This window comes from Carassius carassius, chromosome 28 (genome assembly GCF_963082965.1).
Source record: "Carassius carassius chromosome 28, fCarCar2.1, whole genome shotgun sequence".
NCBI classification, from domain to species: Eukaryota; Metazoa; Chordata; class Actinopteri; order Cypriniformes; family Cyprinidae; genus Carassius; species Carassius carassius.
This window is the reverse complement of record NC_081782.1, coordinates 16,173,095-16,186,666: the sequence shown is the minus strand read 5'-3', so window position 1 is coordinate 16,186,666 and position 13,572 is coordinate 16,173,095. Positions and strand designations below refer to the sequence as shown.

General features: G+C 35.0%; 1 protein-coding gene across 19 annotated transcripts in view; it reads right to left on the bottom strand.

Annotated features, from left to right (window-relative positions):
* Positions 1–363: 363 nt before the first annotated feature.
* Positions 364–13,572, bottom strand: part of ncam1b (neural cell adhesion molecule 1b) — a 102,607-nt gene continuing 89,398 nt past the window's right edge. For 14 of the 19 annotated variants that reach the window (XM_059514591.1, XM_059514593.1, XM_059514595.1 and 11 more), the window contains 4 exons: positions 6,055–6,250; positions 5,674–5,790; positions 3,713–4,309; positions 364–1,713 (listed from right to left, as the gene is read on the bottom strand). In XM_059514591.1, coding sequence (XP_059370574.1) covers positions 1,605–1,713; positions 3,713–4,309; positions 5,674–5,790; positions 6,055–6,250 — 1,019 coding nt within the window. In that variant the 3' untranslated portion in view covers positions 364–1,604. Of the gene's footprint in view, positions 1,714–3,712; positions 4,310–5,673; positions 5,791–6,054; positions 6,251–7,965; positions 8,484–13,572 lie in introns of those variants that run through there. The other 5 variants (XM_059514609.1, XM_059514610.1, XM_059514606.1 and 2 more) reach the window with 4 other exon arrangements.

The following is a 13,572-nucleotide window of genomic DNA, read 5'->3' as shown; positions in this document are numbered from 1 at the left end:
AACCCATTCACGTAACACCATATGGTCTCTTCCAAAAAAGTTTCTTCAGAACCCTTCTGCCATTTTAATTTCATTTCTGCTGACAGTGTTGGCCAATAACAATTTACCACAGATTTATTGTAGCAATAATAACCACAGAGGCTATTATTTTGGAGAGTACCCTGGCTACCATATTTGTATAAAAATAAAAATACTTGCATTTGTTTGTAATGCTTAAAATGAAAGTGAGTGTTTATCTGAAGGCATTTTTAATGATGACCTTTACAAATCTACCAAACAAAAATGTAGAGAGTTAATATATTTACCTTTAGGTCAGATTATCTAAGCATGATATTGCACAAGCACAACAAACTTAAGAGAATCTTTCACGTTTGAATGAGTTTAATTAAAATATGTTAGAACAACACAATTTACATGTTCTTTGCTTATCATTATAAAGATCACCCATTATACTGCTATATTATTGGTCAAATCCCCATATACAGTACATGAAACGACTTATGGTTTTGGGGCAAACTGGCAGTGAACAACTGAACCATCTGTGTACAATGGGCAAACAAAATGATCTTCCATTCTCTTCAAAACATCATAGAAAGCATTGAAATCATGAAAACACCCAGAACCGACAATCTTCACAATTTCTCCACCAGACTGCCATAAACTGAGGTTGTACAGTTCTGGCCAGTCTTGTTTAACATCAGACATGGGCAAGCAGACAGTCATGCAATGAGTGATGATATAAGAACTCTTCTCAGAGTCACGTGTCCTATCAGTCCAGTTTCATCCAGGACTGTTAACATACATCATGTTATAAAAGGACAATCAGCGGTTGCTGCAAAGCTATGCAAATTTTCTTGAAGAAAAGAAAAGAAAAAGAGACAATCACAGTGCACAAGCTTGCAGGTGAAAGTGTGAAACATTTCTCCAGAGGTACAAGGTATAAAAATGAGCAGATATTTTAGTTTAAGTCGATGCTTTATAGGTGCATGTTGGAAGAATGATTTAAAGTATAAATCCCAAATATTAGAAACACACGGTAATTGTTAAAACTGATCCAATAAAGACTTCAGTAGCGAATCAAATGGCTGGTTTGAAATCTTTATCAGACTTTCGGTCATATCTTTATATAACTGCCATTACCAGTTATCATCCAACAGGCAAAACAGTTCAATGTAATTAAAATATGATAAAATACAAAACTAATAACAGATCGAACCTAGCCCTCAAACACTCAAGATAAAAAATAAAATAAAAATAGGAAAAATCATGTACATTTAACAATGTAAATCCTTCATGTATTACTGATTAAATCATTCTCCCGAATAACTTGATGCCCTGCCATAATAATTATCCTTTTGATGGAGAATTTTTTTTTTTTTACAAAGAAACACAAGAAGCTCTATATGAATATCTTTGAATAGAATGAATTTGTAACTCCGTTACAGAAACTCGCTCAAATCAACAAAAATAAATGGAAAATGCATACATACATACATAAGTGAAAGTTTTGTCTGTAGTTACACCGTTTGTTCAGAAGATTCATTAAGGGCACTGTTAAACAAACACGTTCGTCTATGGTCACCACAATGCTTTTACTCGTCTTCTCATGCTTTACTTTCAGCGGCGTTTGTTTGCGTGAAGGCGTTGGGTTCTGCTCCAGTGCCAGGCATAACTTTCTTCAGTTCAGCTGTACTCTTCTCATCCAGAATTTTCCTGTGGTTGAGACCATTAAAGGGACAGATCAGGCAAAAATTGTCATTTTGTCATCATTTATTCACACTCATGTCATTCCAATCCTGTATGACTTTATTTCTTCATTAAGTTATTAATGATCAGAAAGATTCATTCACGTATTGGGAATATCGGCTGCGGTGGTTCACAGCGCAGCATCACTAAGATTTTATTGATTTCTATGCTGAATCACAGGCTCTTGCTTGTTTGATTTGGATATATTTAGGTATAATGCGATTATGTGTGAAATAGATTCTCTCTGCTAACACTGTTAATAATTAGGGTCAGTGTTTTTGACTGATGCAAACCTGACAAAAAATGGCTCATAAACATGATTTGATCTTGGAATCTTGGGCAGAAAAAGTTCTGAAAATGATGGTGGGCGATATACTGCTAGATACGATTAACAAGATTTTGAACTATCATCTCAACTGCGGTTACATACCTGTACATGCTCACGTGATGCTCCGGTGCTACGCATTTTACAGTTAAAATAAAAAGTGATTTTAAGACATTAAAACGCAATCAGCAGCAAAAGAAAACTATATTTCTATATGCATGGGATCATCATAGATCATCATCAAGTGTGCATGAAGTTACAAACTGACGGCCAACCTTTCTCCTTCAGGATTTTCTGATGGTTGGTTTTTGGTTTTACACTAAATGTAACAGGATGCACACCTTCCATAAAGTTCCACTTTTGTCGCATCAGTCCACAGAATATTTGCTCAAAAGTCTTGGGGATAATCAAGATATTTTTTGTGTTCTTTTTGGTCAGCAGTGGCTTTTGCCTTGGCACTCTCTCATGGATACCGTTTTTGCCCAGTCTCTCTCTTATTGTTGAATCATGAACACTGACCTTAATTGAGGCAAGTGAGGTCTGTAGTTCTTTAGATGTTGTTCTGGTTCTTTTGTGACCTCCTAGATGAGTCGTTATTGCACTCTTGGAGTAATTTTGGTTCACCACTGTTCCAAAGTTTTCTCCATTTGTGGATAATGGCTCTGACTGTGGTTCACTGGAGTCCCAAAGCCTTAGAAATGGCTTTATAACCCTTACCAGACTGATACATGTCAACTATTTTGTTTCTCATCTATTCTTGAATTTTGAAGTGATTTCTTGATTCAACCGTTCTGGCAATAATCAGGCCTGGGTGCGGCTAGTGAAATTTAACTCTTTCATGATTTAACAGGAGGGGCAATTAATTTTTCATGTAGGGCCAGGTAGCTTTGGACAGCTTTTTTTCCTTAATAAATGAAATCATCATTTTAAAATTGTGTAAAATTAAAATTGGTTCCATTACCTGATTTTTTAAGTGTGACATATACAAAAGGTTAAAAAAACAGGAAGGGGGCAAAAAGCTTTTCACAGCACTGTATGTGACACTCATTTATTTGTTATACCGTAGTTTTTTTTTTTTGCTTGTAATTAGTTTCTTATTCTTTATTAATTACTGACTGTTTACTTGTTGAGTTCTTATTAAAAAAAAATTTTATGTTAAGCTATTATTAGTTTTTTGTGATAATGACACTGGTGATGAGAATTATGGAATTTTACCCCAAATTTTGATATCATAAAGACCTTATTCAAAGGAAAAATAATTGTACTGTGATATATTGTTACTGTGAAATAAAATAACTCGTATAGTGATATAAAATTTTGGTCATATCGCCCACCCCTAATTGTTCCTTCATGTTTAGTGCTTTGGACTTCCTTATTCTTATAAGATTATATAGAGTTATAGTTATCTTCATAGTTACTGCCATGAACAGCCCTTCACTCTCATGTTTGGAATGACATATGACTGAGTAAATGACTGAATTTTCATTTTAGCCGCAACCTTTAAATGACTACATCTATAGAACGCATGCACATTCACGGATTCAGATGACCGCATGCAGTGAAACTACAACAACTTACAGCCACAACAAACACACACAAACAAACTGAGAGAACATCTAGAGAGCATCTAAAGATCCATACTCGTCCTGTGCTGGAACAGATGGGCCACTGGAGCCAGCTGTCTCCACAGCATGTGACCCATCCTGAGGGACGTCTGTGTCTGGTGCCAGTGGGAGCTCTCCATCAATCTCATGGTCATGATTCACTAAGGGCATCGCGATGCTGCTCTGTGGGCTGATGGGATTTAAAGTGGCATGAGACTCGAGTGACCCTAATTCGTTTTCTGATACTTTTGAGTTTAGAGCATCTAGTTGGACAATGCTGTGAGAGGAAGGAGGCACTGGGACTGGTTCTTCTGAAGGGACCACTGGAGGAACCTCAGCTTGTGGCTCTGGGGAATCACCCAGGTCTACCAGGAGAGTAACATTAGCCGGGTCGGGAGACGGAGTAGATGAGATGGAGGGTTTGGTGTGAGATTTGGGCGCGCTGCTGTTGGGTGGTGTCATGTGGGCGGGGTTAGGAGGGTCAGGGGGAGGTGCTGTGGTGCTGGAGGTGAGAGTGGTACTCTCGCTAACTGGGCTGCTCTGGCTGAAGTCAAAGGTGTCAGTGACTGTGTCTGAGTTAGTGGACACAGGAAGAGGCAAGTCCACCACTGTGGCGGCAATTTCTGTAACTTGCCTGTGAGAAGAGGGAGAGAACAGAGACACAGACGGGTGATGTCGACACAGAGGGGAGACAGTGAGGGAGAGACACCAAATCATTGCAAGTATGTGGTTACAACACATATGCAATACTGATTTGAAATGCAGTACTGCATTTATTACAAGAGTGGTGTTATAATTAATGGTCATTAGAGGGAGTACTTGATTTAAAATAAGAAATATGGTGGGAGAATGTAAGAAAAAACGAGCATGAGGCCAAAGACAACATGAAATCAAAATTAACTGTGTTTAAACTCTCAGTAAATGTCCTTAGGCTTTTTGTAAACAATCAGCCTGAACACATCGTTCTAAACAATAATTGAAAATTACTAATTGTTTTTCAACCACATATAGGTTTTAAATAGTGTACGGATGGCTAATAAATAACATAATAGCCCACTTTTTTATGATTTTTATTGAATATTTTGCTTTTATTTGATAGGACATTGGAGCAATAGAAAAATTAATTGAAAGAGCAGGACACTGCAGTATGTCAGACTACAAATTTATCATCACATTATGGATGCTATAGCTGCTGTATGTAATATTTTATAATACTGTCATCCCAGGCATTTTTGTCCCTTATGCTTATCAAGCCTCCATTTATTTGATCAAATACACATTAAAACAGTAATACTGTGGAAATAATATATATATAAAAAAGTCTTCCATTTTAATATTTTTTAAAATGTAATTTATTTCTGTGATAGCAAACCTGAATTTTAGCAGCAGCCATAACTCCAATCTTCAGTGTCACATGAAAGCATTTTAATATTCTGATTTGCTTCTCAAGAAACATTGCTGAAACCATGATACTTTTTTCCAGGATAGTTTGATGAACAGCATTCGTTTTTTTATAGAAACCTTGTTTATCATAAGTGAAGTGAAGTGAAAGTGACATACAGCTAAGTATGGTGACCCACACTCAGAATTCGTGCTCTGCGTTTAACCCATCCAAAGTGCACACACACAGCAGTGAACACACACACACTGTGAACACACACCCGGAGCAGTGGGCAGACATTTATCTTTACTGAAAACGTCTTTGTAATGATACATTTACACCACGTGGTGTCAGTATAAGTTCAAGGAAACGTGTTTTAAAACAGTATATTTTTCACAATTCCATTTGATGTCACTAGCAAGGCAGAAATTACATACTGCAGCTTTAAATGCATCGCAAAATGCTATTTCATGTTGTCTTTAAGTTAAAAAATAGAAGACAGATACTAGAGGTGGAGTCAAATGGTTATATTTAGAGTGTAGGAAACACTGATTTAATGGCACTGTATATGTTCTGTGATTATGTGATTGTGTGCTATCACATAACTCTGAGCTTACTCTGGTTCGGTCAGCGGCGTGGTCTCATTGGGCTCAGGATGGCCTTCTGCGTCGTGATTGGCTGTGGCCTCTTCCTCTTTCCTCACTTCTACAATGGGCTCTTTAGACACATCTTGACTGCATGCAGAGAGAAAGCACACACATCTGCTCATTATACAGCAATGAGTAGAGTTTGATGAGGTCACTAAAGTCGAGGCATAAGAGAAGCTCTTGTTTCTTTCAGAGATTGGAGAGCTTTAATAGAACAGCATATAACCGACTGAAAATATTCAAGCTTAACATTCATACTCTTTACAATGCAGGGCCCTTGACTGCTCTCAATGTGTGATATAAGCTTATTTGAGTTGATATATATAGTGCAAGAGCATTGTGGATACTCACACAAAGGCAGCTTTGCCTGTCTCTATGTCTTTGCCCTTGGTGCCTTGCCCGGGTTTACCGCAGATGCACATAAGGATGCCACACTTGTTCAGGAAGCAGCAGGTGGCGTCCACAATCAGCAAGAGCAGCACACACACCAGTATAAGAATACCAACAATTACTCCAGTGTTCAGGCCCATCCTATCTTCCATGGAGTCTTGAGGAGAAACAGGAGAGATACAGACAAAGAGATAGAGCAGGAGGATAATCAGCCCACTAATTACAATACAATGTAACAGTAAAGCAAGTTATGTTCAGATCATAAGACTATCAGGATTCAGCAAAGCAATGACAATTGATGAAGGCAAACAAGGCAAAGCTAACAACTCCACCTTTAGATGTAATTGTGCACTCAATGAATATAATACACACGTTTGGACTTAAAGTTATAGTTAATTCAATATATATATATATATATATATATATATATTGTATATATATATATATATATATATATATATATATATATTGTATATTGTATATATTGTATATATATATATACACATATATATACACATATACATATATATATATATTTTTTTTTTTTTTCATCATTTACACACCTTCATGTCATTCCAAACTGTTAAACTTAGTTTCTTAAATTGACACAAAAGATATTCTGAAGAATGTATAAAACCAAACAGTTTTGGTTCCTATTGAGTTCCAATGTACTCAAAAGTCAATGGGAACCAAAACGGTTACTAACATTCTGCAAAATACCTTCTCTGTATCAGCACACGAAAATAAGTCAGAGGTTTGGAATGACATGAGGGTTACTAAATGATGATACAATCTAGGGCCCTCATCTTTCCAACCTTTATGTTTATTATTGACTACCAGAAGGTAAAAAAACAAAACAAAACTTACCCATAAACACCAGTGACAGTTAAGATCATCATGATATGATGGCAACTAGCACAACATCAATGCTATTTATGACAGACTAAAGTCTTAGTGTGTCATTGCAAATTACACATACACCACCGTTTAAAAGTTTGGGGTCAGTTTAAAAAAGTTAATTCAGAAATAAAACTATTTATCCTGCAATTACATTGTATTAATCAAAAGTGACAATAAAGAAATTTATTTCATTTATAAAAAAAAATGCTATTCAAAGAATTCTGTTTCCACAAAAATATTAAGCAGCACAACTGTTTTCAACAAAAATGATAATAAATGTTTCTCAAACAGCAAATTAGAATGTTAGAACGATTTCTGAAAGATCATGTGACAGTCTAATAATATTTTACAATACTACTGTTTTTACTGCACTTTTTAAATGTATAAATTCAGTCTTGAAAACTAAAAAAAAAAGAATTAAAACCTACAGACCCCAAACTTTTGTAGAACCCCCCCCCCCACCCAAAAAAAGAAAAATGACACTACAACAGTATATAAAAAATGATTTTAATAATGCCACATGTGAACAATAGCCCTAGTGATGACTATGATACAATGCTGTTTTTTTAAACATTACAGTAAGTAGAAGCCTCAAAAAGTCTTTTTAAGTAATAAAATAACATCTGAAAGATTTGTTACAAAGTTGGATCCCAAAGGACTGGTACAGTTTTAGTTGAAACAATCCGTAGATCAAAAGAAGAATATAAGACAGACAAGATATAATGTCTCTCTGCTTTTAACTTAGTGTTTCACTCTCTCATTCTTTAAGGTGAAACGTGTCATTACTGTATCATTAGCAGCACTACATGGAACTGCAAAAGTAATTGTTGTTTCCAAAGACACAGCATCCCACAGAGGCCATGTACTTTTATTATTCGGTTTCTAAAATCTTATTTCATGACCTTCTGTTTCATTATTTCTTCACTGTTCAACTATCCACTCTTCAATATCCGCTAAGCCCCGCCCCTCAAGATCATTGTTAAATTGCCTTTAAAACTACCCCCCCCCCCCCCCCCCAAATAAAATCCTCCATAAACTTGCATTAAACATTAAAACAGTTGTTAAAGTATTATTAATAACTACTGTTTTAAGGCAGGGCTTAGCGTTCAGTTAATTCCATCTGGTGCCACTAGAATGACACAATGCAGTTTTACTTTCATAATACAGTGCAAATGTCTATAGACTGGAGGCGATATATATATAAAAAGTTACTTTTTTTTAATCACATAAATTAAAAAGCACAGTCATTTTAAGCATTTGGTCATCTGAAACTGAATATCTTTTGTATTTCCTTAAGTTGTAATTGGAGTTACTTTGTCTATGAGGCTCAGTGTTCAAAGCACATTAGAGAGACACAGAGACAAATCATGCAGAGGATCCTCAACATGAGGAGAAGACATTTCCTCGACTCTATTAAAGCAAAAGCAGCAATAACGGAGAGAGCAGAAGGGACACTAGAGTGGAGGACACTGAAGAACCACTCTGAGTGACTACAAAACAAAGACCAACACAAGATCACAGGCAGGAACAAACATTCATGCAATAACCACAACAAAGGGAAGGAGGAAGAGTATTGGCACCAGGACGTTTTGTGTTATGAGTGCATGTGATGGTCCGTCCATTTTCCAAGCCCAGGAACAACGACAGGACAACAGAGAAACAAGGTAAAAGGGAAATGGGAAGAGAGAGAAAGAGAGAAAAACAAGAGGCAGAAAGTCAGACATGGAAACAAATTTCAAAATGAAAAAGTAAAGTGGGGATAAAAAGGAAAATGAATGAAAGCACAAGCTGAGGGTGAAAGAGAAAATGTGTGACAAAAGTTGGGTCATTCTCAGTACTGCTGCCATGTACGTCTATGACTTAATACTTTTATGACTGAAGGGATAGTTTAAAAATTAAATATAATCTGATTATACAAACATTATTTTCTTCTCGATAAGGCCATTGGGGGGGGGGGGGTTATATATATGTGTGTAGTAGTAGTATAATATATGCATGGGCAAATGTGAATATATGATTTCAGCAATAACGTCTGAGAAATGATGATACAAATTACATTAAATTAAAACTAAATAAAAAACAGGACTTTTTAAGAGTTCCTAAAAAATGTTCTTGCATAAATGGCACCACGTCCTGAGAACGACCTAGTTAACAAAACAAGACATGCAAAAGCCCAGCAAATGGTTTTACTGGGACGGTGGGAGTTGTTTATTGCACTATAACGAGGATAATAACAGGATGATGTTACTGAAGATTATGCAAAACATGCAGAATTAGCACTTCACTTTACAATGTAGACCAAAAACACAGTGTACCTCACAGCCCACACAGCAAATAGCAGGGAACAAGCCATTTATTATGTTTTAAGCTAATTAGAGAGTACATTTACATGGCATTGGAACCACAAAAATGGTCTGAAAAATGTTGCATTAAACAAACAACGTTCTACAGAGCAAGCAGCTAATGAAGAGCTCAGTGCTGGGTAGTTTTGCTTCAGAGTAGATGAGAAATATGTGGAATAGCTGAATGCTAACGAGCAGAGCAGCAGAACAAATTGGACCTGAATTCAATTATCGGTCACTGTGGAACATTTTATTTCATTATTTCATATAGCAATATTTAAAGCATTAAAATGTATTTTGAAAAAAAAAAAAAAAAAACGTTTTTGTGTGTCAGGGTTAGTATAGTTAACTAAAACTGAAATGGAAAAATTAAACCATAAAATAAGAAAATAAATCAATGTGTGTGTGTGTATATATAAACAGCTAGTTTCTCAATTAAATTTATTTTTACTATGATTAATATACACACAAACACACACACACACACACCAAAAACAAAAAAAAAAACCTACAAGAACTACAAAACTAACTACAGATAAGGACAAAAACACAACAAAATTACCCAAATTTAACCAAGATTAAAATGAAACCAGTAAAATATATATTTTTTTACTAATAATATTAATAAATAAAGCTGTATTGAAATGATATTAAAATAAGATGTGTGGATAATATTATATATAAATAAATTTTTAAGCAATTTAATATATTTTATATAGAATATATATACACTTTTAAATAGAATGCAGAATAAGTTGTGGGCAGCTAAATGGAAACCCTGAAAGTACATTGACATAAATTAATATAAGAAAAATGTACTCATAAAAGAGGTGTTTATCACTTGTTTTGTTCATTATACATTCATTATTAACTAAATTAATCTCTTTATTTATTCCTTCTCTTTCTAGCTTGAACAATGCCTAAATCTTGGTATACGAGCTCTTCCTGCGTCTTTTTGTCTCTAAGAAGAATTGCTTTATGTATCCCCAAATTGTAAGTCGCTTTGGATAAAATCATCTGCAAAGTGACTAAATGTAAATTAAGTGTCAAATAAGTAATATATTTCTTACAAGCTTAAAAACACCCACTGGGGCCAAGAATGTCCCCTAAAAACTGTTAGTCCAGCAGAAAAGGATAAAGAGTCTGTATCAGAAGTTTATCATATTTGTTTTGAAGAATGTTCGAAATGCATCCATATTAAATAAATAAATTGTGATTGTAGCAGTTATGAAATATGCCTGTACTAACATTGTAGCTCCAAGATGTACACTGTTCATTAACAAACAGCAGAATAATGCATGAGTTCTTATAAAATATTCAGTTACAAGGTTATGAAATGCCAAACATGATTAAATAAATCCGAAAACTTGCACACAAGTTGCTGAAAATGGTTATTTTAAGTAAGTACATGCTCAGATGTTACTCAAAAGTCAAAATAAATAAAAACGTGAGCTGTAGTGGAGAAGCGCTACATTAAAGCACTGCAAAATGCTCCAGACTTCTAACACGCCAACATCCAAGCTGTTCTCAGCTTTAACGTTAGTTATCACAGTAAAAAATAAAACATGTTTAGTGAAGTTCTAGTCAGGAGGTGATGTGGTCTCATTGGCATGCTGTGAGGAGTGCGGTTCTGTACTCTGAGGTGTGAGTGAAACAAACAGCCTTTGGATGTGGGCCATTCACAGCCTAGTATGCCAAAGAGAGAGGCGGTTCAGCCCTCCTACTTCCAGAGGGCCGTCTCAGAGTGTTATTGAGAGAGAGAGAGAGAGAGAGAGAGAGACAGCGAGGGACAGACAAAGTCTCACTGCATTAATAAGCACCAGATGCTTGTTGTTACATTACAAGTGAAGCAGTGAACCCCAGCTGTGGCCCTGGCACGCCTGACCAGAGCGCAACCCCCAGCTTCTGGGTAGCCGCAGCACACTAGGCAGGGTTTGTAAACAGGAAGTGATTCTCCATCAGGCGGGGGGAAAGGACGGTGCACTGGGCTACTGCCCTGCTGCTAAAGCTGAGGGCTAGCCTGGTCACAGGTGAATGGAGGCCAAGTCATCAACATTAAAGAGACAGTGACTCAGAGTGTGAACGCAAGAGGTCTGCTGATTCTTTTCTTAGAGAAATACAACGTGAAGTGACCATGCAAGACTAATTATTACTTCTTTCCAAGAAGCAATGCTGATTTTGTTGAACATGCAAAAAGTTAATCCTGTATAAAATAGTTATTACATTAAAATAGGGAACATGTCAGTAAAATATCAGATATCGTCCGATATTATAAATGTAAGTGATTGTGTTAACTTGTGATTTTATTTATTTATTAATTTATATATATATATATATATATATATATATATATATATATATATATATATATATATATATATATATATATATAAATTGGGCTTTCATCGTTAACGCGTTAGTGCATGCAATTAATTTCCCTTTTAACCCAATTTTGCTTCTCTGCTTGCGATCAGATCATTTTAAGCCACTAAACTCCAGGAAAGTTTTCAGTCCAATGATCCAGTAAGTGAATGCATTCAAACGATCACTCCAAAACAGCGCTAATATAAAGGAAACCAGGCTGATTACATCAGAGATTGCAGAGAGAACAGAGATTCATGTTGCGTTTTAAGTAAATTATTTATTTCAGTGTGTTTTGCTTTAAAACACGATCTCTGTCATATTGTGTGATTGTCTCTAAGGAGTGTGGGCCCTCACACGTCACGCTGTGTGAAGTACAGACTGAACGGATTGTCAACACATCCCACCGCTGTATGGCCAGATGAGATGCAAATGACGTTTTCTCGACTTGATAACCAGTCTCACTAGTAGAGTTTTGATGTACGAAGACTGTATTTAAGGTAAAGAAGATTGCGGTGGCGTACAGGAGTCGTACAATAAGCACACATGAGTCCATTATAATAATGCGTATATGAGTGCTCTTGACACAGTGATTGCACTTTGAATTAATGCACAGGCACAGACATTTCCATACTTTCATGTTGTTTCACACACATTCATGATAATGTTTTGATTTGTCATGTTTATGTTGCTGTGTTTAGCTATACAGAATGGATCCATGTACTGTAGTAGATATATGCAGTCACCAGGCGTTATTTTGATTTTTTTTGGCATCTCCATGTGGTCCTGTTCGGTATCGCAACTTGGCTTCTTTAAAATGTAAAAAAGATATTTGCTGTTGCGCTGTACACTTACTATAAATTTCAGATTTTTTCTTTCTTTCTATATGTGCTTATATGGGCACTTTATATCATTTGGTTCTTTGGTGTCCTTTTGGAGTTTCTAAGTGTACTTTTTTGGAAAGATATCTCAATTTATCTTGAAACAAAAGAGAAAGAATCACCCTTCAACCTTTTGGTTTATTTTGCTGGATATTGCAAATGATGATAAAATAAACATCTTAAACAAGATAGATGGTCTATATGCTTAATTTCATGAATTATGCGATTAATCACAGAAAAATTATGTATAAATTAGATTCAAATTAAAACGATTGAAAGTCCTTTATACACACACACACGTGCATGTAAAATATGCAAATAAAGTATATTTTATATCTTAAGATATGTCTATCTTTAAAATGTTGGAGAATTGTGCAGCTAAAAGGAATCCCTGATTTTAATTATAAATTTGTAATTATATATAATTATAACTTGTTTTGATTTTTTATTTTGTCCAATGTTTTTTGTAATAATTATTCATTAATATACCATCACTATCAACAAATTATACATACATAACTATACAATATAGTTTTATATAAACACATCATAGTATATACATTTTTTATTTTATTTATTTTTTACAATTCTTCACAGACAATTTTGAAAAATAAATGAGACGATTTTGTGATTTTTTTTTATTTTGTATTCTTTGAGTGTGTGCGTATATATATATATATATATATATATATATATATATACATACAGGTCCTCCTCAAAAAATTAGCATATTGTGATAAAGTTAATTATTTTCCATAATGTAATGATAAAAATTAAACTTTCATATATTTTAGATTCATTGCACACCAACTGAAATATTTCAGGTCTTTTATTGTTTTAATACTGATGATTTTGACATACAGCTCATGAAAACCCAAAATGCCTGTCTCAAAAAAATTAGCATATTTCATCCGACCAATAAAAGAAAAGTGTTTTTAATACAAAAAAAGTCAACCTTCAAATAATTATGTTCAGTTATGCACTCAATACTTGGT